This window comes from Globicephala melas, chromosome 8, assembly GCF_963455315.2.
Source record: "Globicephala melas chromosome 8, mGloMel1.2, whole genome shotgun sequence".
Classification (NCBI taxonomy): Eukaryota; Metazoa; Chordata; class Mammalia; order Artiodactyla; family Delphinidae; genus Globicephala; species Globicephala melas.
Genome location: NC_083321.1, coordinates 76,908,651 through 76,934,991, shown reverse-complemented (window position 1 = coordinate 76,934,991; position 26,341 = coordinate 76,908,651). Strand labels below are relative to the sequence as shown.

At 34.1% G+C, this 26,341-nt stretch overlaps 1 protein-coding gene across 10 annotated transcripts in view; it reads right to left on the bottom strand.

The window, feature by feature from the left end:
* CEP126 (centrosomal protein 126) overlaps positions 1–26,341 on the bottom strand; it is a 116,953-nt gene that overhangs the window by 30,023 nt on the left and 60,589 nt on the right. For 6 of the 10 annotated variants that reach the window (XM_060303953.1, XM_060303955.1, XM_060303958.1 and 3 more), the window contains exons 5-6: positions 21,173–21,368; positions 15,432–17,592 (exon numbers count right to left, since the gene is read on the bottom strand). In XM_060303953.1, coding sequence (XP_060159936.1) covers positions 15,432–17,592; positions 21,173–21,368 — 2,357 coding nt within the window. Of the gene's footprint in view, positions 1–571; positions 685–15,431; positions 17,593–21,172; positions 21,369–26,341 lie in introns of all 10 variants that reach the window. The other 4 variants (XM_060303951.1, XM_060303957.1, XM_060303952.1 and 1 more) reach the window with 1 other exon arrangement.

The window sequence follows — 26,341 nt, the reverse complement described above, 5'->3', positions numbered from 1 at the left end:
TGAACTTCAAGGTTCCCTATAGAGGATTCTCAATGGAAAATGGCTTTTAATACAGTATACCTCATATGAAATCATTATTGATATCCCCTGGTAACTATGCAACACGTTATTTTCCTTCTTGCCATGTCTTCCAGGAAGCTTAGATACCAATAGGATATTTAAACACATGGAACTATATTAGTCTTCATGATAAGCATACTTGCTTCCTGTTTCCATGGCTCTAATTTACTCTTCTTTTTTTTTCATTTTTTAATGTATATTTAAATAACTGTTGTGAATAACCTGTTTTTTCCCAGAGTTGAGTATAAATAACAAGTAAAATAATGTGATTTCTTAAAGTTAGTTTAAAATATTCATTAGTAACTGATCATTTAGGCTAACTAGAATATAGTGTATTAGTACAGTGCAGTAAGCCCCTAGCATAGAGTCTGCACTGCTTCACAATGGCTTTGGCTATATCATTTATGTTGTGGTGCACAGTTTACAGGAAAAGCACAATCCTGTAAGAATATTCTGTTTTCCAAGCAATTTTTCACTATTGAATAAAGATTTTTACTAACACTGTACTTACATTCATCTGCTCACTGTACTTCTGTCCTACAGATCCAGGGTTTTGTCTTTTTTGCTCTAAAAGACTTCTGTGCTTATTTTCAACAATTTGTTTTCTTCTTGTAACAGTAGAATCTTAAACAAATGCCAGGACAATGTCAAAATTTACACAAGCTGAGTAGACAGTATATACCCACTGTAAACTTCCAAGTTACCTTCAAACATCACAGAAAACCCTGTTTCTTTCATTCAGTTGGCAAATTTCTATTGAGCTTCTCTTTTATGTACTGTGCATGGCACAGTTACAATAAAGAACAAAATCTCTGTTTTTGAGGGGTTTATAGTTTAGAGCAGTGACCTCTAAAGGTGGTGGTAGAGCACCAGAATAAATCACTGCTGCACAGGAAGAACATATTAAAATTCCAGTTTAAATTTATTATCTAAAAATTAGAAATTTAAACTTTACTATGGTAATATATGATTGACACTGGCACCTTTGTCAGTTTGCAAGGTAGATGGTCATACACTGCATACAGTAAACAAAGTTATCTTGGAGGAACAGTGGAGGTTCTAAGTGTATAAGGTTGGCAGTGTTATCATTCATTAGTGTTCTTTTGTGTCCTTCAATGCACTAAATTTTATGTGTGCCCTCGATTTATGGATAACTCGTAGTATCTGAATGAGTCCTCACAAAATGGAAAAGAGAATAAAAATGATGTTTGTAGGGCTTCCATTGTACGTGCAATGTTTTATTATTTAAGCTGAGTGGTGGGTACATGGATAATTATATTATTTCCTATGCTTTCTCTATGACTAACCAAAAACATAGTCTTGCAAAATCATAAAGATAATACTAATAATGCAAGCACAGGTTAATAAGAAAAAGACAGAGCTGACACACATCTTATTCTCATTACAAACTCTTTGCCACATAATAACAATGACAGTATAGTTATATTGTAACAAAGAATCACAAATTTAAAAATGAAAAAAAATAACAATAAACCTCACCCTAAATGCATATTGTTCCTTGAGATATTATCTAAGGATGGTATATGGAACGAAGTCATCAAAATTGATAAGACATTTGAAACTAAGCATTCAGAAAATTACTTATAATACATGAGATTTTTTTTGTATATTAATACATAAAATTATTTTTATAATTATCTTAAAATGTATGATTTATAAATACAAAATTGAAAAATTATTTAAAAAGCTTGTACTTCATCTTTACCTCATTAAAAAAAATTTCTAATTCTGGCTAAGGTCCTTAATGTATGTATTAGTACAGTAATACTGTACTAATATATGGCATATACATTATATATATGCCATACATATATGTGTATATATCCATATATGTACATATATGGCATATATATGATATTTGCTTTTAATAGTTTATTGTACTACTTTTAACAGTGGTACAATAAAAACTCTTGGAGTCCAGTGGTCCAGAAGAATGGATATAAATTTAAATGATTACAGTAAAGTGAATAAATTCTATGTGGAGCAATAAACAGAATTAAGCGAAAGCACAGAGACTACAGTGTATTTGTAAGAAATAAGAAAGGCTTCACACTGAACCAGGAAGAATAGAAAATATGAACAAATCAGTCACAAGCATTGAAATTGAAACTGATTAAAAATCTTCCAACAAACAAAAGCCCAGGACCAGATGGCTTCAGAGGCAAATTCTATAAAGCATTTAGAGAAGAGCTAACACCTATCCTTCTCAAACTCTTCCAAAATATAGCAGAGGGAGGAACACTCCCAAACTCATTCTATGAGACCACCATCACCCTGATACCAAAACCAAAGATGTCACAAAGAAAGAAAACTACAGGCCAATATCACTGATGAACATAGATGCAAAAATCCTCAACAAAATACTAGCAAACAGAATCCAACAGCACATTAAGAGGATCATACAGCATGATCAAGTGGGGTTTGTCCAAGGAATGCAAGGATTCTTCAATATACGCAAATCAATTAGTGTGATACACCATATTAACAAATTGAAGGAGAAGAACCATATGATAATCTCAATCGATGCAGAGAAAGCTTTTGAGAAAATTGAACACCCATTTATGATAAAAAGTAGGCAGAAAGTAGGCATAGAGGGAACTTTCCTCAACATAATAAAGGCCATGTATGACAAACCCACAGCCAACATCATCCTCAATGGTGAAACACTGAAAGCATTTCCACTAAGATTAGGAACAAGACAAGGTTGTGCTCTCTCACCACTCTTATTCAACATAGTTTTGGAAGTTTTAGCAACAGCAATCAGAGAAAAAAAGAAATAAAAGGAATCCAAATTGGAAAAGAAGAAGTAAAGCTGTCACTGTTTGCAGATGACATGATACTATATATAGAGAATCCTAAAGATGCTACCAGAAAACTACTAGAGCTAATCAATGAATTTGGCAAAGTAGCAGGATACAAAATTAATGCACAGAAATCTCTGGCATTCCTATACACTAATGATGAAAAATCTGAAAGTGAAATTAAGAAAACACTACCATTTACCACTGCAACAAAAAGAATAAAACATCTAGGAATAAACCTACCTAAGGAGACAAAAGAACTGTATGCAGAAAATTATAAGACACTCATGAAAGAAATTAAAGATGATACAAATAGATGGAGAGTTATACCATGTTCTTGGATTGGAAGAATCAACATTGTGAAAATGACTCTACTACCCAAAACAATCTACAGATTTAATGCAATCTCTATCAAACTACCACTGGCATTTTTCATAGAACTAGAACAAAAAATTTCACAATTTGTATGGAGACACAAAAGACCCCGAATAGCCAAAGCAATCTTGAGAACAAAAAATGGAGCTGGAGGAATCAGGCTCCCTGACTTCAGACTATACTACAAAGCTACAGTAATCACGACAGTATGGTACTGGCACAGAAACAGAAATATAGATCAATGGAACAGGATAGAAAGCCCAGAGATAAACCCACACACATATGGTCCCCTTATCTTTGATAAAGGAGACAAGAATATAAGTGGGGAAAAGACAGCCTCTTCAATAAGTGGTGCTGGGAAAACTGGACAGGTACATGTAAAAGTATGAGATTAGATCACTCCCTAACACCATACACAAAAATAAGCTAAAAATGGATTAAAGACCTAAACGTAAGGCCAGAAACTATAAAACTCTTAGAGGAAAATATAGGCAGAACACTCTATGACATAAATGACAGCAAGATCCTTTTTGACCCACATCCTAGAGAAATGGAAATAAAAACAAAAATAAACAAATGGGACCTAATGAAACTTCAAAGCTTTTGCACGTCAAAGGAAACCATAAACAAGACCAAAAGACAACCCTCAGAATGGGAGAAAATATTTGCAAATGAAGCAATGCACAAAGGATTAATCTCCAAAATTTACAAGCAGCTCATGCAGCTCAATAACAAAAAAACAAACAACCCAATCCAAAAATGCGCAGAAGACCTAAATAGACATTTCTCTAAATAAGATATACAGATTGCCAACAAACATATGAAAGAATGCTCAACATTATTAATCGTTAGAGAAATGCAAATCAAAACTACAATGAGATATCGTCTCACACCAGTCAGAATGGCCATCATCAAAAAATCTACAAACATTAAATGCTGGAGAGGGTGTGGAGAAAAGGGAACCCTCTTGCACTGCTGGTGGGAATGTAAATTGATACAGCCACTATGGAGAACAGTATGGAGGTTTCTTAAAAAACTAAAAATAGAACTACCATACGACCCAGCAATCCCACTACTGGGCATATACCCTAAGAAAACCATAATTCAAAAAGTGTCATGTACCACAATGTTCATTGCAGCACTATTTACAATAACCAGGACATGGAATCAACCCAAGTATCCATTGACAGATGAATGGATAAAGAAGATGTGGCACATATATACAATGGAATATTACTCAGCCATAAAAAGAAACGAAATCGAGTTATTTGTAGTGAGGTGGATGGTCTTAGAGTCTGTCATACAGAGTGAAGTAAGTCAGCAAGAGAAAAACAAATACCGTATGCTAACACATATATATGGAATCTAAGAAAAAAAAACAAAAAACGTCATGAAGAACCTAGGGGCAAGAAGGGAATAAAGACACAGACCTACTAGAGAATGGACTTGAGGATATGGGGAGGGGGAAGGGTAAGCTGTGACAAAGCGAGAGAGTGGCATCGACATATATACACTACCAAATGTAAAATAGATAGCTAGTGGGAAGCAGCCGCATACCACAGGGAGATCAGCTCGGTGCTTTGTGACCACCTAGAGGGGTGGGATAGGGAGGATGGGAGAGAGGGAGATGCAAGAGGGAAGAGATATGGGGACATATGTATATGTACAACTGATTCACTTTGTTATAAAGCAGAAACTAACACACCATTGTAAAGCAATTATACTCCAATAAAGATGTTAAAAAAAAAAAAGGCTTCATAGAGGTTATGTTTAAGCTTGGTCTTAAAGGCGTAATAGGTCCCAAATAAAAGGATCTTTGAGTCAAAAGGAACACTATGTTCTAAAGCACAAAGTAACAGTGACACATATTTTAAGATTCTTGGGGCTGAAATGTGGAAAATTCAATTAGTCTGGGACATAGAATATGAATATGCATGTAAGGACACAAATGTCTTGGGAATTACATGGGAGTGTGTATATGTGCTTTTGTGATATGAGTTCAGGTAGGAAAAAATGATACAAATATTTTTAGCCCTGAAATTAAGTACTGAAAGAACATGAGTACTGTATCTAATTTATGTTACCATAGCTAATATACATGTATATTTTCTCTACATAACTATACATATATAGCTATACACATACACTATAATTAAATATTTATGTCTATATAACAACAAAGACACAAAAGCTTCCAACTTTCAAGAAAGTTGGCTAGTAATTGAACACCTGACCTTTTAAAATAAGAAATAATAACATAATTCTAGCTAATGTGTTGAGCACTTGTAATTGCCCAGGCATTGTTCTAAACTATAGGCACTATTATCATCACCATATTTACAGATAAAGAAATTAAGGCACAGGAGATGGTAAGTAACTTGCCCAAGGGCAAAGAACCAGTAAAGAGCAAAGCTGGGATTTAGCTCCAAACAGTCTTTAAAATCTAAAATTCTAGCTCTTACCCTCTATGTTAGTAACTTTCATTCTGATTTGACTGTGTCTCATAGAAAGATATTTTGCATTGTGAATTAGGATGTATACATAGTTTTGTGAAACATACTTACTCTTATATAATGCCCTCTGGTAGTTTCTATTCTAGAACATTCTACAATTATATTTCATTAAAAAATCCTGGTCACTACTCATTAAATCAATTTTATAATCCGCTAATGAATCATGACCAGTAGTTTAAAAAGTACTGTATTATGTTTATTCTCACCTATATGGGAATGCTAAATATGTTAAATGATAGATATGCTAAATGTTATAGTTTATAGTGAGATCATTTGGGCAGTATAAAGTTTTTATACTGTTTTGTATGCTTGGAATTGTCTTCCCCTAAACCTTATAAAGTCTCTTTCTATTTTTGAACAGCTTTAAAAATATATTAAATAAACGAAAATTAACTTGGCCACATGAGTGCTGTATCAATAATTTTTCCCTTCCTTTAGCCCTGTTCATAAATCTTCTGGAGGCAAGATCTACCAATACTTTTGTACTTTCTTTATTTGTAGCATAATTGTTTTTGATTGTTCTTTGTGTAGATGTTCAGTTTTGTGGATTATAGACTGATCCCAGGAACAGATGAAGGGGAAGAACCTACAACCAAGATTACTCTACCAGCAAGAATCTCAGTCAGATTCGATAGAAAAATGAAAAGCTTTACAGACAAGCAAAAGCTAAGATACAAGTTTATGCTTAAAACTGTTCCACTCACATACATGCACTTAAATACTATTTACTAATTAATATAATAGCTGACAACCTTGGTATTTTTGCAAAAATAATATAGCTTGTAATGGCATCTCTGGCCAAATTTCTAGTCTCAATGAAAATTCTAAATATGGTAGTTTTACTACTAAAACTCAAAATAATGCTACTATTCTTTAGTAAAGTATTACATTTTTTTTTTTTTTTGGTGGTACGCAGGCCTCTCACTGTTGTGGCCTCTCCCGTTGTGGAGCACAGGCTCCGGACGCACAGGCTCAGTGGCCATGGCTCACGGGCCCAGCCACTCCGCGGCATGTGGGATCTTCCCAGACCGGGGCACGGACCCGTGTCCCCTGCATTGGCAGGCGGACTCTCAACCACTGTGCCACCAGGGAAGCCCAAGTATTACATATTTTAAAATTTGCAATATTCTTAATTATAAACGAGGGAAAAATCTGGAGACATTCACGGAATTATATATTCAGATGAGATCTTAGACATTAACTAGTTCAACCACTTACTCATAGATCTAAATCACTCAGAGGTGAACTTGAATGCTTAGTGATGGGGAGCCATTACCCCATGTGGTGCCCTCCTCAGTTGTTGGTGGTTTAAGCTCAAACCCTTACTTATGCTGAGCTGAAAACATCCTTGCACTTTTTACCACTTCATCTTTTTCTATTTTCTCCTTCTTTTACATAATAAACCTTCAAACATTTGTACAGAGCTATCATGTCTCTTAGGCTTGAGCTCCTTTAATTGGTCATCAGACCGAACCCCTCCTTCCAGAGTCGTGGCTCACCCCAATGAGGGTGAGCCCAATTTTTATATGCAGCTCTTAAAATATATAGCCTAAAATAATGTAGAGTATAACAGTACTTCCAAAGATCTGGTTATTATAGCCTAAAATTATATTAAGTTTTTAACATATATATATATATGTTATATGTATATACATATGTTATATGTATGTACATATATATGTATATATGTAACATATATAAACTTTTTTTTTTGGTTTAGTTTTGTGTGAATTTTTTCTTTTTTTTAAAGAACAGTTGTCAAGATGGATATCTTTCTTCTTCTGTAAAATTAAAAAACCCCCCAACTAAATAGATACAAGCAAAATGCAAAATGCAAAAAAAAAAACAACCCCAAAAAACACATTAAAATGTGTGATTTTTGGGCTTCCCTGGTGGTGCAGTGTTTGAGAGTCCGCCTGCCGATGCAGGGGACATGGGTTCGTGCCCCGGTCTGGGAAGATCCTACATGTCGCGGAGCGACTGGGCCCGTGATCCATGGTCGCTAAGCCTGTGCGTCCGGAGCCTGTGCTCCACAACGGGAGAGGCCATAGCAGTAAGAGGTCCGTGTACCACAAAAAAAAAAAAAAAAAAAAAAAAAAGTGAGTTTTATTTACCAAGAAGAGAGAAACTACAAATCACAAATTGGCAGAAAATATATGCAACACATATAACTGATGCAGAATCCTAGAGTATACAAGGAACTTATATCAATAAGGGAAACACCTTCCCGCCCCAGAATCCAAGAGCAGACATTTCACAAAAGAGGAAATGCAAATAGTGCATAAACATATGAAAAATGCTCAGTTCATTAGTAACCAGGGCAATGCAAATCGTTATAATTAGACACCATTTCTCACCCATATGATTGAAAGTCTGATTATCGGAGTTTTGGTGAGCATGTAGTAAATGGGACTTTCATATATTGCTCTGGAAAATAATTTGGCATTACCTATTGAAATACACTTAACCTACTTAAAAATACACATACTCTATGACCCAGCAACATGTTTATCAGTAGATGTGCAAAACTGTTCCCAGAAGCATTATTCATAAAAGCAAGAAACTGAAAGCAACCCAATGTCCAGTAATAGGAGAATGAAAAATTTTTGTAGAATATAGCAATTTTAATGAAATGTAATACAAAAATGAATACAAATGAAATACAGTTAAACTAATGAATAATGGATCCAAAAAACAAATCTATTGAGAAAAGCAAATCATAGAGGTATATAGATGAAATGGCTCCATTTATATGAGTTACAAAACTAGGCAAAACTAAACAATATATTGTTTGAGATACATTTACACATGGTAAAATTATAAAGAAAAGCATAGAATAATTAACTCAATTCTATGTAGTGTCATTTTGTAAGATAGGAGGGGGATGCAATTAAGGAGAGGCATGTGAGATTTCAACAATACTAGTGATTTTCTATTTCTGAAACTGGGCATTGGGCACAGGGTTCTTTTATTATTAGTCTTTAACTTGTTCTTGTACATTATGTACATTATTTGTATGTAAGACGTATTTCTCAATTGAGAAACTTTAAAAAGTATATTGAGTGCAAATACATGACTATAGTTATCTCTGCTAAACCAAACTTTATTAGTTTTTGTTTATCATTTCAGTTAGTAAAGATGATTTTAAATCTTCATGCCATTCTTCATTTTATTAATGACTTCCTTTGTTACTCTGTACTTTCCACAAACTGTATAGATGAATGTACTATTTTTAAAATGTGTATCACTGAAAAATCTAGTTATTCAGCATTTTAAAAATTAAATTAATTTATATTCTCCAGCTTTATTGAAATATTGACAATACAACATATTTTGTTTACAAGTTATACAATGTGATTAGTAGATACACATATATATTTCAAAATAATCACCACAATAAGGTTATCTCCATCTCCTCACAGAGAGAGTTTTTTTTTTAAACAAGCATAATAGCTAAGTAATTAAGACAACAGATGCTAGAGAAAGAATGCCTGCATTTTAGTCCTGGCTCTGCCATTTATACTAGTTATGTGACTTACACAAGTTATTAGCCCTCTCACTGTTTCAGTTTCCTCATTTATGAAATGGGGGTAATATTATTTACTCACAGAGTTATTGAGAGAATTAAATTTGTTTCCATATGTAAAGTGCTCAGAATAGTGATTGGCACACAGTAGATGCTATCTAATTTTTACCTAAAATAATTTGCTTCAGTGTCTCTGATTACATTTCTGATTCCATGAAAACTAGATTTATTCTAAGGTAAGAACACTGGAGCTGCAATACAAAATCCTGGCTTTGTTTTGAACTACCTGTGTCATCTTGAGCTATATAATCTCACTGTTACATGTGTCAATTTCCTCATCCATAAAATATGGGAGTTAAGCTCAATTGCATCTTTGATCTTTTCTAGCAATCAAAATTTTGATTCCTTGAAGGTATTTTTAATACTTCCTAGAAAAGAAAAAAAATAAATTCTTTCTGAAATCAGGTTTCGAAGTATTTGATAGGCCAACATCATTTGGCTTTTTAAAAAAGTGAAGTATAACCACCTATAGAAACATGTGCAAATTATAAGTATACAGGTTATGTAGACACACCCAGATTGCACAGACACCCACTGAAAAAGCTTTCCTTATAACCTGTTTCCATATACCCCCATCCATAGTTGTACCTATTCTTCAACATGATAGAAATGGAATATAATATGCATTTTAATGACTGGCTTCTTTTGCACAATATCATGGTGATTCATCCATGTTACTGTTTCTTAGCAGTGGCCAATTCATTTTTTATTACGGTATTTCTCTGAATGAATAAATTTCACTTTATATATTGTAGTGTTGAAGAACATTTGAGATCATTCTAGATTATGGCTATAAAGCTGCTAAAGTTTTAGAACTTTAGAAAGTTCTTGTACATGTCTTCTGTTTTACATATGAATGAATTTCTGACACACACACACACACACACACACACACACACACACACACCTCTTGGTCTGGAATTGCCAGGTCAAAGGATATGCGTATATTCAAATTTAGTAGACATTGAGTTTCCAGGTGTTACACATCTTTGTTAATACTTAGTATTGTATTTTAAAAATTTTAGCCATTCTGATAATGTGTGTGTAGTTGTATCTAATTGTTTTAATGTGAATTTTTCTGAGGACTGAAGCTGAGATCTTTCCATGTTTATTGACCATTTGGCTATCCTCCTTTATGAGAAGCTAATTCAAATATTTTGCCTTTAAAATAAATCGGTGTGATGGTCTTTTGGATGTGTCATCTGTCTACTGTCCCCAGTTATTCAATCAAACACTAATGTGTTGCTGTGAAGGTATTTTGTAGATGTTATTAAAGTCTATAATCAGTTTGCTTTAAGTAAAGGGGATTATCCTAGATAATCTTAGTGTACCTGAGTCAATCAATTCAAAGGCCTCAGAAGCAAGCTTTCTTGAGAGAATACAAAATTCTGCCTGTGAATGGCAACGTTTGTCTATTCCTATGAGTTCCTGCCTTTCCTCTTGGCCTGCCCTAAAAATTTCAGACTTGCCTAGATACCCTCCTCCCCCGACTCCACACACATTTATGTAAGCCAACCTATTGAACTAAATCTTAATATATCTTACTGGTTCTGTTTCTCTGGTTCAAACCTGACTGATATAATTAGGTTGTCTTTTTCTTATTGATTGTAGGAGTTCTTTATAGATTCTGGATATGAGCTCTTTGTTGGTATTATGCATTATAACTATCTTCTTTCACTCTATAGTTTGCTTTTTTAATATCTTAATGGTGTTTTGGATGAAAAAGTTTCAATCTTCTCCTTAATGGTTAGTGCTTTTATGTCTGTGTAAAAAATCCCTGCCCATCCCAAAGTCATAAGCATATTCCCTATGTTATCTTCTAGAAGCATTTCTTTTTCACTTTCCATATTCATATATACAGTTCACTTGGAATTGACTTTTGTGTATGGTGTGAGGTAAGGGTCATTTTACTAATTCCATATAATCATTCAATTGACTCAGCACCATTTAATAAAAAGACAAATATTGGGCTTCCCTGGTGGCACAGTGGTTGAGAGTCCACCTGCCGTTGCAGGGGACACGGGTTCGTGACCCGGTCCAGGAAGATCCCACATGCCGTGCAGTGGCTAGACCCGTGAGCCATGGCCGCTGAGCCTGCACATCCGGAGCCTGTGCTCCGCAACGGGAGAGGCCACAACAGTGAGAAGCCCGTGTACTGCAAAAAAAAAAAAAAAAAAAAAAAAAAAAAGACAAATCTTTTCTCCCTGCTATGCAGTACCACCTTTGCCAAAAATCAAGCATTCAAATATGTGGGTCTGTTTCTAGACTCTATTCTGTTCCATTGGTGTAAATATCCTGGTGCAAAAAGCATATTGTTCAGAGAGAAGGATGTAAATAATTACTGATTTTAGAAATAAGTTATTGATGTTGACCTGGTCCAGAGTATGACAAAAGGAATGGGTACTTGAGGCAGAATGGTAGAGAAATTCATTAGAGGTGAGAAAGGATTGAGAGAGATCAGGGCATTGGATTGTTCATTCACATCAATACTGAATCACCAGTATATTGGCAAAGACTTTTCCAATAAAGAATGACTGTGAACCAGATGCCAAAGTCCTCTTTCAGGGGAAAAATTACTTGAGAGATCAGGAGTTGGCATAGTTGAATGACTTGGGTCTCACGGAAATAGAGTTTTTACTGAGAGTTTTGCTGGAGAGTTCTGGATATGCTAATGGAGAGCAAGATGCCCTCCACAATTGTCAACTCTGGGTACACTGTGAGAATAAAAGTGACCTGGCAAATAGGAGAGTACAAAAAAAAATGAATAGATGCTCACTGAACTATAATCCAGTATTAGCAAAGGGTTCATTTGAAATGTTTAATATTTAAATAGTTTTGAAAAAAAAAAGCTTGAATGACTGAACATACAAAGATGTTCAGTAATGTAATACTGAACAGATGTAATCCTGTTAGTATTAGATTTTCCAAGTATAATTACAGTATTAAGAAGTATAGACATGTACAACAAAACAGAGTGGTATTGGCACAAAAACAGACACATAGAACAATGGAACAGAATAGAGAGCCCAGAAATAAACCCATGCACTTATGGTCTATTAACCTACTTCAAAGGAGGCAAGAATGTACAATGGAGAAAAGACTGTCTCTTCCATAATTGGCACTGGGAAAACTGGACTGCTACATGTTAAAGAATGAAATTAGAACATTCTCTAATACCGTATACAAAAATAAAATCAAAATGGATTAAAGACCTAAATGTAAGACTGGAAACTCCTAGAAGAAAACATAGGCATAATACTCTTTGACAGAAATCATTGCAATATTTTTTTGGCTTTGTCTCCTAAAGCAAAGGAAATAAGAGCAAAAATAAACAAATGGAATCTAATTAAACTTAAAAGCTTTTGCACAGCAAAGGAAACCATCAACAAAATGAAAAGACAACCTCATGAATGGGAGAAAATACTTGTAAATGATATGACCAATAAGGGATTAATATCTAAAATATATAAATAGCTCATACAACTCAACAGCAAAAAACCCAATCAAAAAAAAAAAAAAAAAAAAAAAGCAGAAGACCTGCACAGATATTTTTCCAAAGAAGACATATGGATGGCCAACAGGCATGTGAAAAGATGCTCAACATCACTTTAGAATTAGTAGAGAAATGCACATCAAAACCACAATGAAGTATGACCTCACATCTGTCAGAATGGCTATCACCGAAAAGTCTACAAATAACAAATGTTGGAGAGGATGTGGAGAAAAGGGAACCCTCATACACTGTTGGTGGGAATGTAAATTGCTGCAGTCACTATGGAAAACAGCATGAAGCTTCCTCAAAAAACTAAAAATAGAACTACTTTCACTCCTCGATATATGTCTGATGAAAGTGAAGACACGAATTTGAAAAGCTACTTCACCCCAATGTTCATAGCAGCATTATTTACAATAGCCAGGATATGGAAGCAGTGCATAATGGAATATTACTCAGCCACAAAAAAGAATGAGATTCTGTCATTTGCAATAACATGGATGGACCTAGAGAGTATTATACTTAGTGAAATAAGCCAGACAGAGAAAGTCAGATACTCTGTTATCATTTATATGCGGAATCTAAAAAATAAAACAAATGAATCTATATAACAAAACAGACTCACAGATGTAGAGAACAAACTAGTGGTTTGAGGGAAGAGGGAATGGGGGAGAGGCAAGACAGGGGTATGGAATTAAGAGATACAAACTACTATGTATAAAATAGATAAGCAACAAGGATATATTGTACAGCACAGGAAAATATAGCCATCATATTCAATAACTTTAAAGTATAATCTATAAAAATATTGAATCACTATGATGTACACCTGAAACTAATATATTGTAAATCAACTATACTTCAATAAAAGCAAAACAATGAACAAAAAAATAAGTATAGACATATATAACAATTTCAATATTTCTATCTCTTTAAAAACATGGCAAAAAATGTTAAAATTCATTACATTTTCCAGTGTTCATCATACAAAGACCCCTAAGAACTATTACCTACTTTGGTTAAATGTTAGAAAAATATTGGTGTTTTAGATTTTATATATATATATATATATATATATTTCTTTTAGCAGAGAAGGAGATCATAATTTTCATATGTTACGCTTTTATGCTTGAGCTATTGGGAAACTATATTTCCTAATATTTTTCCTGATCAGCTCAGACTCTGATACATGTTCACTTAATAATTATATTTATTACATAGTTTTAGTAGAAAAACTATGGGACTTGGAGCCATAGATATTTGAATGAAAGTACCATTTTTGCTATTTCCTAGCTCATGACCTTGGGCAATTCTATTTCCTTCTTTGCAAAATGGGGTTTTAAAAAATACTTATTTGTCAGGGTTGCTGTGAGGTTTAAATGAGACAATAATTGTAAAGCACTTAGCACTATAACTGGCACAGAGTAGGAATTCAAGAAAGGCAACCATTATAATTTATTTACCATAATTTCCTTTAAAATATCAAATCTACATGATGCTTTCATTTTCTGGAAGGAGTGTGAAAACTGAAGTTACATTGTGAAGTGGCTGGATAAAAAGAAAATGAAACCTTTTAGTGAGAGAAATAATAGTTAAAAATCTAGGTTTAGATTAAGGTCTTTGCATTTAGCTTCCCATCTGCTAATCTGGCTTGTGTCCATTCAATTCAAGAAAAGACTGGATGCCTACTAAGTGCCAGGCAGTGTTCAAACCTGGGGATAAGGTGAAGAATTATAAAAATAGTCCCTTGTCCTTAAAATTTCATGGTCTAATTGAAGAAGGCTTTAAATAGTTTAAATTTAAACTAACTACCTCATTATATCCTCTTTATATTTATTCATACCTTTGGGAGAAGAAAAGGGTTGCTTTTCTGATGTTTCCCAAGTCTTATCTATTTCTGAATAGGCAATTGATTTCTACTGGTAGGAAAATTTATGGGCCTATAGTCCATTTGCTTAGAGGAAAGTAGCTTCATGAGGCATCAACCAGCTACTAAGGGCAAAGGCATAATATAGAGAATTAATTTTCAAAAATGTTTAAAGGAATGCTATCATTTTTTCTCCATATGAAACCCTACATACATAACAGATAAAAGTAAAGTTGCCACTCTTTTGGAAAGAGAATGAGAGGGGTAGGCACACCTATTATTAGCTTATAACAATTAAATTTAACAAACATTTTAAAGAAGAATAAAGAAAAGTATTATAATCACATTTATTCACCTATTTAGAATATTTTAAACAACATTTTTCACTGTGCTTACTTGACAGAAATTTTGACTGTAATATTGGGATAATAACAGAATTTATTTTTAAACTAACAAGAAAAGTCATGGAAAAAATGGAGGTTGGCAAAAGTTTCTAGTTTTAGTTGAGCAAAGGTTGGGTCATTCGCTTAAAAGCAATAGCTACTAGATAGACAAGGGTACAATATTAAGGGTGATAAGTTATTTCTATAAAGCTGTTATTATTTAATATTAATATCTTATAAGGTGCATATTGCCATATCTCAAGAAGAGAAAGTTCACATGAATTTAAAAACTTGTACTTTTTACCTATAAAAATATATAAATTTATTCTTACCAGCGGCCTTTTCATTTTGACCCAGAATATTATGCTGTATTTTCCACAAGGGAACAAATTCTTCTTTAGTAGTTTTAAGAGTCACAGAGGAATGACTTTCTTCATATGCTGGACATCTTTGGGTGTAATATAATGTCCCATCTTGCTGGGCAACCATTTGATTGCCATTTGAATGATTTATTTTTGCTAAAGTTTGGCACTCAGAAGAACAATATGGTAGAGATGGCATCGCAGTGACTAAGTCAGGACAAACATGTGAGAGTGGAAGACTACTTTCTTGATTCCACTGATTTAACTTGTGTTCTGTTGGAAGCACATGTTTTGAATTAACATAGTCACATGTACTGATGTTTTGAGAATTTTCAGGCATTACAGTTTGATACTGAGATACTTGTATATTTTTACAACTTCTAATATTTAATTGAGATTTAGGAGGAGGATGAGGCACAATTAATTTACCCTGAGCTTGTAAAAATGTGTTGGCTTTGCTCGCAGACTGTGGTCGAATAACAGCGCCTTTTCTGTTCGTATATATAAAGCCTGATTGAACTTTAGCAGATCTTGTTCTTCTAATTACTTTTGCTCCACCCTTTTGTGGATTAGTTTTCTGAGTTTTAGAACCACCACTATTTACAGGGGATTTACTTTCCTCTTCTTTTGAGTCTGGCCAGGCTTGTTTAGCAATGTTATAACCTGAAGGTATAAAGCAGTTCAAAGGCACATGGTCTATTCCAGATCCTCCTAAAGCAGTGACATTTTCAGAGATAAAATCATCCTTGGGCTTTTTCTTATCAGCAGAATTCACAGAAGAAGCAGGAATAATACTAGTAATGTTGCTGGCAGCAACACTTTTAGTTTGAATGTGGAATTGTTGAGACCACTGTTGAGTTATTCCTATTCTATTTTTCAGTGAATGATTATCTTCAACATGTTTTTCTGTATCTTCAGTTTCATCAATCCATCTCAGTTTTTTAATAATCTTTGGAATTTCTGCACTTTTCCCTTTTTCTTTTGTTAATTCAATACTATCTCTGATATCTGCTGCTTTTTGATTTCCTAACTTAAAGCCTTGGTTTGTAACCAGTGCCTTAAAATAATCATGTTCATATTTAGATTCTTTCTTTAAAATACTTTTAAGAAACCTCACACCATTTCTCTCATGAATATTGCATTTCATTTTCTTGTGCTGACCAACTAAGTCACAATTAGAAATTATACTATACAATGATGTTGATGCTTCAGCTATTTTCTGTTTTTTATCTTTTGAGTCAGAGTTGTAAGGTACACAGCCAGCTTGAAAATTATCTGAAAATAAAGACAACTCTTCCTCATCACAGTTAGAATATCTTATCTTTTCATCTTTAATGTCTTTCATTTCCCCTAACTTATCAGAACACTGCACTGGGTCAATTTCTTTTATATGTATACCTTTTTTGGGTAAAGGCCTAGCTGATTGTGTATTCGATGGCAAAACTAAAGGTTTTGCCACAGGTACAAATGAAGTGGGTACTGAAGTAGTTCTATTTTCTTGAGTCAATTCAGAATATTTCTCTTGGTCTGAAATTGTTGCCATTTCCTGGGTTGGAGAATCTGGATTGGCCTGGGCTTTGCTGAATTTAAATGTTGGGCTCTCAGTAACTAATGGTCTCTCCCTTTTGAATGATCCAGGATTGGTGTCAGTTGTCCTCATAGCACTAGTTTCAGAGGTCTTTTTGCTTTTTATATCTTTTACAAATATGGGTGGACTATATACAAAGGCTACTGAATTGTTAGCAGTATTTGTGGCTCTTTCCACAGTTCTACTCAGAGCAGATGAATTTTGTTCTTCACTATTAAGACATTTACGTGAAGGTAGAACATTAGGTTTACTTAAAATATCTGAGAAAGGTGTGACAGTCTGAGTGTTTGGATCATCTAAATTTATAAGCCAATTATTTATATATTGAGTTTTAGAGAATGACAGCTTATCTTCATCAAAGCAGCTTAGATTAGTTGATTGAAGATTTGCGGATTTGAGGGAAATAGAATTCTGCTGCTGGATTGGTGTAGAAGGCTCTTTATTAAGTTTTAAATATATTTCTTCACATTCCCTAGCCTCAAGACTGTCTATACTTGAGAGGGTTTCAGAATTTGTTATATGATTAACTTCATCACAAAATTTCTGAAAGAAAAAAAAGAACATTGTTTTATAGCTTAGAAAATTTTAAGTGCCAAAATTAATGATTCAACACACCATTGTTACTGAGCCCAATTCTATTTGGCATATAAAATAGAGTAGTACGACTACAAACCGTATAGGTATATAAATAATCTATATCCCTGGAGTAGTCCTCAGAGTGAAAAAGAGGGAGCCAACAAAGACTTACAATAAAGTGTGTGTCCCTTAATTTCTTCACCTTAAAGTATTGATAATTACTTAATTATCCTAGCCATAGTTATAGCTTAAAAAATAATTTTGCTATTGCTATTCCATTCAGAGAATGGAGTTTCTTGAAGATTTCATAATGGCATGTGAAATTCTGAAAAATAGTAATTTACAAATGGTATGTTTTTCCTGAAACCTTCACTGGACGTGAACGAGGCTCCTAAAAGCCCTATGACTCTAATATGAGCTTCCTATTGGTCAGGCTACATCTTTTTATAAAAGTTAATCTCATGGTCTGTATAATAGCGTTCTCAACTCTGGCTGCATATTAGAACCACATAAGAAGCTTTGTAAAAACATGCCAGGTCCTGCTGATTGAATACTTGGATGGGGTCCAGGTACTGGTGGTATTATTATTATTTTTAAATTCCCCAGGTAACTCTAATGTGGATTTAGGATTGATTTTAATGACTCGTTTTTGGAGATTTAGCACAGTAATAATTTCTATGAATTCCTTACATGTTCTTATTGCTACTTCAATGAAATTTCATGGAAATTATCAGTTTTTAATAAAATTTCACGATCACTTCAAAGTATAGTCAATGTTTAAAACTATTTCTAATTTCTCACATATATGACATATGTTTAGAATGCATTAATCTGTATCACATATGTAGAAATAAATTCAAGAAGACTTTAAATTGTTAATCTAGTCAAGAAGACTCAAAGAAAATTAGTTCCCTTAAAATTTTAGAAAATTTAAATATTTTGGTATTAAACAAAAATTTATTATTTTTATAGCCCCCCAAATAAACTGAGAAACCAACGAAATCAGTTACAGATAAAATATTTTACTTTGTATAGTTCATGCTTATTGATATATTATTGTGAAATGTTTAGAAAATGATTCATAAGAGTTTGTTATTACTAGCATTTACTCCCTGCCTGTCACATCCTTCAGTACTGTGATATCTTTTTAAAGAGATGGTCACTCTACCTAACTAGAACAAATCAAAGCACAGCTTCTTCAGTGCCTGTTTTTGGAATTGAGTTGTATTAATTGATAATGAGGCTCCTAAAACCTCTATGACTCTAATATGAATTTCTTTGAGATTGCATCTAATGAGATATAGAAATCTGGGTTAGAAGGTCCTTCTAGCTGTAAGTGTGATGTTCATGGCTTTAAGATTTCTCTTCGCATATGTCTGTGATGGCTTCATTTCCCAAAGCACCTCAGAAGAAATTCATCAACTTCTGATTTCACTAAATTATACTATTTTTTCCCTCAGAAATTTTCTTATACTAAAAAATGAAACATTATGATCAGCTTCAAGTTTTGCTTGTAAGTTACTTATAAAAACTGTACTAGACTTAACATGCCTTGTGTTTTAGTCTTTAAATCAACTTTATTGAGATATACTTATCTACAATAAAATGCACTCATTTAAAACGTATAGTTCGAAACCATCATACTGAAATATTTTAGAACCTTTCCATCTGTTGAAATTTCCATCATGCTTCTTTGTAGTCAATACTTACCCATTAACAACCACTAATCTGTTTTCTGTCACTATAGATCTGAGTTTTCATCTGTTATCATTTTCATTCTGCCTGAAAAATTTCTGGGAGCATTTCTTATAGTGCAGATACTGGTGGTGGTGTTCAGCTGATGTTTGTTTGAAAATGCCTATTTTGCCTTCATTTTAGAAGGACATTTAGAAGGACATTTTAGTTAGATATAGATTATAAGTTGGTCATATGTTTTTTTCTCAGAACTTTAAAAATATTGTTTCACTGTCTTCTGGCTTGAAATTAGTATGGTCCATCTTATCTTTGTTCACCTGCACATAATACATCTTCCCCCCCCCCAGCTTAATCTAATTTTCATGTGCTTTTATGAACGGTGTGTGCGCATATGCACATGGGTGCACACTTATCCTTCTTGGAGTTTGTTGAGCTTCTTTGATTTGTGGATTCATAGTTTCATCAAGTTTGAAACATTTTCAGCCACTGTTTTCTTTAAAGGTTCCCTCTACCCCTTGTGAGATTTAAATTAAATGTATGTTAGATTTAGATATTGTTCCTCAGGTCACTAACATTTTGTTATATATTTTTTCCGTCTTTTTTCTCCCAATGCTTCAGTTTGGATGATTTCGGTCCACTGATCTTTTTGTCCATAATGCCTGCTCTGTTAAGTCCATCCAGTGTAATTTTAATCTCAGATAATATGTTTTCAGATCTAGAAGTTCTATTTGGTTCTTCCAAAAATTCCATTTTCATTATGTTCATTTTTCTTTAATTCCTTGAAAATATTTAAAAAGTTATTTTAAATTCTTGCCTAATAATTCTGTTATCTCTGTCATTTATGTGTCTGATTATATTGGCTAATTTTTCTCCTGGTTATGGGCCATACAGGTTTCTGCTTTTTCATATGTCTAGTAAGTTCTGATTGAGTGTTGGACGTTGTGAACATTATGCTGAATGTTTAGATGTCAATCTTCTTTAGAAAGGGTTGGGGGTTTTTTTGACAGGTAGTTGGAATACCTGTGGAATTTTTTTAGGCTTTTCCAGAGGACATGTACAGGTAAAAAGCTTATGTAATCTTAGGGCTTACCTCATTTGTTTCCCTTATTTTTAGTGATCATATCTTATACTACCTGTTCTATACTGTCTAAAAATAATTGTTTCATATTATTTATTCAGAATTATAGAATTATAGGCAGGAAGGCACTTCATCATAGCCAGAAGTCTCCTGCTTCGCTTTTCTAGTCTTGCCATAATTGCTCAGTTATTGGATAAATTAGGCCAAGGTTATGAATTTAATCTTGATATCAGCCTACTAAGAATCTCATAACTGTGTGTAATTACTCATAAAAAATAAAGTGCATGAATATTTCAGGAAATGTAGTATGAACTCCATGCTCATTTGTGGGAAAAACCAAAGTAAATACCATATTAGAGTCAGAATAGAGACGCCATTTCTAGCTAATTGTGCCATATTTTCATTAAGAACCTTATGTCCATATGTATTATAATTTTCAAGTTGCTTTTTATAATCCAGTCTTTAATAATGTTACTTATATTACATTATACTTTCAAATAGCTTTCATGTTTTTCAGAAAATAGCATCCATAAAGCATATTTTTCTAAATATGAGAGATGGAAAAATAAGAATAAAAGCAGAGAGAAAAATGGAGTAAAAGGTTAAAAAAATATTAAAAACTTATTTCATTAGTATCTGTGATGAATTTGTGCTGATTCATCTAAACACACCCTTGGCTAGTGGTATACATTTCTTTAGTGGAGAACACTGCAAAAATGGGACAGAATTATTGCTAGATATTAAAATATTAATAATGTATTTAGAGTTTCATACTTGCAAACTGCTTAGATGCTGATCTTCTAGGAGTTTCTGAGTTTCCTCCAGTTTAAGCTGGAATGCATCTTTGTTAGTAGTCAAGTTTGCCTTGCTGTTTTCCTTCATTTCTTTATCAGAATTGATTTTGGATAGATGTTTCTGATGCTTGTGATCATTTTTTGACAATGATGAAGGCAAGGAATTATCTATGACTCTGTGAACCATACATAAAAAATGTTTAGTACATTTAAATAAAGTTAGCATACATATGATATATTCATATGTATGTGTGTGTGTGTGTGTGTGTGTGTGTCCAGATAATCACATATAAGGATATTGGAGAAATATATAGACATATTAGAATGGGAATTTCAAGGAGTCAACAGTAGAATAAAAGTGGATGTGAGATTACAGTGCCAATAAAGCACTCCGTCTTCATGTAGGAATATCCAATTATTCATGGCTCTGATTATTAAATCCTATTCCTCTATCTACTGTTTGGGATAGATATAGAAGTAATTCCTGTAGATGTATAGAGTTAGTCCTCAGCTCTTTAAGAGAATTCCTATCTGGATAATGATATGCTGCATACCCTTAGTTCTGAGTTGATGTCATGGATGGTAGGTATCCCTATAACCCTAATAGAGTTGGTTGAAGATTCAAGCAGATAGAAAATAAAATTTCTTGTTAGGGTAGACAGGAATTTCCATCTAACTTTACTAGTTTTGGAAGCTTGGATTTTATTGCATGGAGAAGAGTGTACATATTTATTTTCAGTTGTACCACAAATATAAGCATGGTTTTCATGCCACAGAGGGGGCTACCTTTATTTTTAGTGTGTTAAAGTGCCATCCACAAATTATTAGTGGATGACATCATCTTCTTTTAGAATTTCACATCTTCTGGAAACTTATAGCATGTAACATTTCAATATATGTACAAAGTGAAAAGAAAAGAACAAAGGAATAATTTCTTTTTTGGGGGTGAAGTATATCAAATAGCTGACTGCTGTTGCATTAGGGGCAGTAGTGAGAACCCCAAGGGTATTTATTCCCAATTCATTGGAATTATTCCCAGTTCAATGAGGATTCAAATGTTTTGGAAGGTGACACTTGGCCACATGTGACATATATCTATCTCCAATACCCATATATATCTTTATTTGGACAGACTGGAATAGTCAAAGTCAATGATTACTAGATTCCTGACTATCATTTTTGTGACCACAGAGGGATCAACAAGAGCAAAAAGGTACCTAACACAAGTTCCTGAACACTGAGAATATGTTTCTCTCTCTTGCTTTTAGGTTTCCTACTCTTATACTCTTACATATTCCTTCCTCTTCAGTCACCCTTCCCAAATGAAGTATTGCTAAATCTACAAAATACCTAATAAACTAATTTTTTTTTACCTTTAAAGTTGTCATCTGTCAACTTTTTCTTCTCTATTTCTTTCTTCTCTACTCCACTTGCTTCTCTTCTCTTCTCTACTTTCAATTCGTGAGGAGGATTGAAGGAATGGATAGGAATAAAAGGAGATGGGGAGGTAGAAAGAGAGGAATAGTGAAGCATAGGAAGAAGAAATCATAAAGGAAGAAGAAACAGGAGGAATTAGAGGCGGGAAATCTAAATTTGTTGGAGGCAAATACAGAGAGGGAGATGAATGCAAAGGAGAGGAAAAAGGGATAAATGAAAGCGGTAAGAATGGAGAGGTAGAAGTGGAAGGTGAAGGAGAGGAAGAAACAGATGAGGAGGAAGGAGACTGTACAGAGGATGAAGAAGAGGATATGGAAGTAGAAGATGAAGACAAAGAAGAGGATGGAGAATGACAGGGAGGTGGATGGGAGAAAACTGATGTAGGTGGATGATCTACAAAGGCCTGGGGCAGATTTGATAATGTTATGGTTTGTGGAACAGATTGCTGGACTGACTGAAAATGATCTAAGCTAGCAGGATATTCAGGCAATGGAGTGATAGAAGAAAGAGTGGGGATAGGTTGATGAGGGGGATGACTGGACAAACAGGAAGGCTCCAAAACTGGGAGACCTTCCAAAGGGTTTGGGGAAACAATCAGTTGAGCTGGAAGGGAATGATGAACAAGGGCCGGCATTAGAGTGGTTGGGGTAGAACGTTGTGCTGGAAGGAAATGTTTGGGTCTGAAAGTTTTGTAAAATAACTTACTCTGTGAGTCAGAATCAGGAATGACTGGTGAACCTCGGGGTGGGTGGGGTAAATAGGAATTGGGCAGAAGGAATTGGGGCTGGTAGACGAGGGAAACTGCTAGAAAAGCTGGAAGTAACTGGGGCTGGAGGGCGAGGAAGATATTTGATTGGGTAGGACAGTAATGGGGCTGGTAAGAAGTTCTTTGGAAGAGTAGAGGGGACAGATGGACAGATAGGCAGGGTATGGGGCTGGTGGGTGGGAGAAACAGTTGGATAGCTAGGAAGAATTTGGGAATGGTAGGACAGCAATGGGGCTCTTAAAGGAGACAGCTGATTAGGTAAGAGGGGATCAGGTATGGAGACAGCTGGACAGGCAGGAATGGATCTGCACAGGTGGAAAAGCATTTGAACAGGAAGTAGAGAGACAGCCTTATTAAGATGGTTTTTTGATTTATTGGGCTGCCTCGAGGCTTTCAATTCATATTATGTTTTGTTCTGAGGGTCCATGCATGATGTTCTTCTGATCACCCAGTGTCCTCTCATGAGCTGAGAAATGTACATAGCCTACTTATTCAGGTTCCTCTTTCTCATTCCTTGCTCTTAGAGTATTTTCACCTCTCAGAAGTCTGATAGTCATACAGATAATGAATATGGGCTAGAAAATCTGGTTTAAAGTACTGGTACAAAGGGCAAAAAGAGGTCAAATAGATTACTGCTTAGCTCTGGTCAGATTTCTCAGGGTAGCCTGTGGTTCAGGATCAACTGTCTCACCACAAATACATGGATATTGGAGATAGATATCTAATAACATCATTTTAAAGTATAAAAATATGGGGAAAATATAGCTTATTTTACCTTACATCTACCAGAAGAACGGTCAAGTACATTATCTTTGTGATAAGGATTTGGTTGTGATGGAAGGCTTTTATTTTATTAGTCATTTATTAATATTCTTATATCTCATTATTTCCTAAATAGCTTTTATTTTCATATGGACATAAGTCTCTGATTTTTCTTGAGGCTTAAGCATTGAATGCCCTCCATTTTTTTCATACAACTTTTTTTCTCCTTTAGATTATCACATTACAACATCTTAAATTATTTTAATCTACAACTAATATTTTCTACATTAGAACAATCATTTGTGAGTACTGATATACCTCCCCTTCTTTGCAAGCTCCCTGTTTCTTGACATTACTTTATTCTCTAACACATTTTAGGCTTATATTGTACAGAAAATGTATTTTTAATGTGACAATAGCTTATAAGTATTTGTAGTTTAATTATATTTTCAATAACAGTACATATAAATATTTCTATTAACCTAATACTTGATCTTTAATATTCCAAGCTGTCATATTTATAGTATAGCATTTTATAGTTTACAAAGCATTTTCACATACATGATTTAATACTGTTAGTTATCTGTGGAGAGGAGTTCAACTTTTAAATAAGTAAACAATAGTGTTCTCTCTATAAATTATATACATTTGTTTTCCAAACACATAAAATTTATGTGTGTGTATGTATAGGTAGATATAAATATCATGAAGTCATAGTCATAATAGTATATTACAATAACAACTGAAAACTATGTATTCTAATTTAGAATGGAGATAATTTCTCATAAAACAAAGTTGATATAATGGTCCTAGCAAGATTTGGTATAATAACTATATGTTTGTTTGCTACAGGGAAATCAAAATTGTCTGACGCGTTATCTCTTCTAAGACTTTAAGGAAGTCTTAGAAGAGACATTGTTGAACAAAAAAGTCTATCTTTTCATTCATAATGCAAAAGAGCTTTTTTAATTGAAAATGTCTGATAACACAAAGGGTAATAATGCACAGAAAAAGAAATCTAATAGTGAAGAAAACCTGTATACAAAAATGCACATTACTTCTATACTAAATGATTTGGAATTTTTTATCACTCTAAATTCCCCTTGACCCTAACCCCCCATCCCCACTAATTGTCTGTCATCTTCCTTTTCAGATAAAACTTTCCACAGAGTACTCTAAAATTATACTGTGTTCACTGCCACAACTTCCATTTGATCCTTAACTTACTGCTATCTGGCTTCTACCTCTACTGTTCCAATGTACTGCTTTTGCTAGCGATTAACTAATTGACCTAATTGCAGACCTAGACACTTCTTGACCACTATCTTTCCTGACTTTAGTTCCCTTTATTTCCATATCATCATACATTTCTGGTTATTTTCTGACTTCTCTGGTTGTTTCTTCTCAGGGTCTTTTTGAGCTCTTCTTTCTTTGCTTGGATATGCTGGAATTTTTGAGAGTTATGTCATCCTCTTCTTTGCTTATATATCCATACTCTGTGTAATCTTATTTATACTGTCTGTGTGATCTTATCTGTATCTGTATCTGAGTGAAGGGTTAACAAAATCCATCCTCTGTGGACCAATTCAACTTTGGGTTAATTTTCTAACTCTGTTCCCTGGATTACTAGCAGGACTTGAACTGTGTTTCAGGCACATTGACTATGTAAAAAATGACCCTTTATTGGTAAACTCTATCTGTACTGGGACAACTGTGAATAAATCATAGATACCTGGTAGGAAGCTATAGCTTTAGGTTTCCCTGAGTGTGGTAATTCTTATAACTGGACATATCTCTTGCATGGAAACTATTCATATAGAGCCATTACAAGAAATATTGGCTTCTGTTTGGAACATGGGATTTCTAACCCAGGGTGGCTGTCTGCTCATTGTGATGTCATCACTTGTGGGAATAGGGGCACAGCAAAGATCAGCACTTTGACTGTTTTGTGGCATGCCATGAGAAGTCCTCCTGTTGAAGAATGTTGCCTATCGACATGCAATGTTTTATGTCTTCTAATTGAGGCAAACCTGGTCTATTGTAGTCATGGGAGTTTGATTGTTTAGCTGAACCAAGACCCCCACTGGTGGGTATTGAACCATGGCTTTAACTTTATCCATTCATTGACAGCTATCATATCTATATTCACGGCCCAGACATCTTACAAATGAGAAATTGACTCCA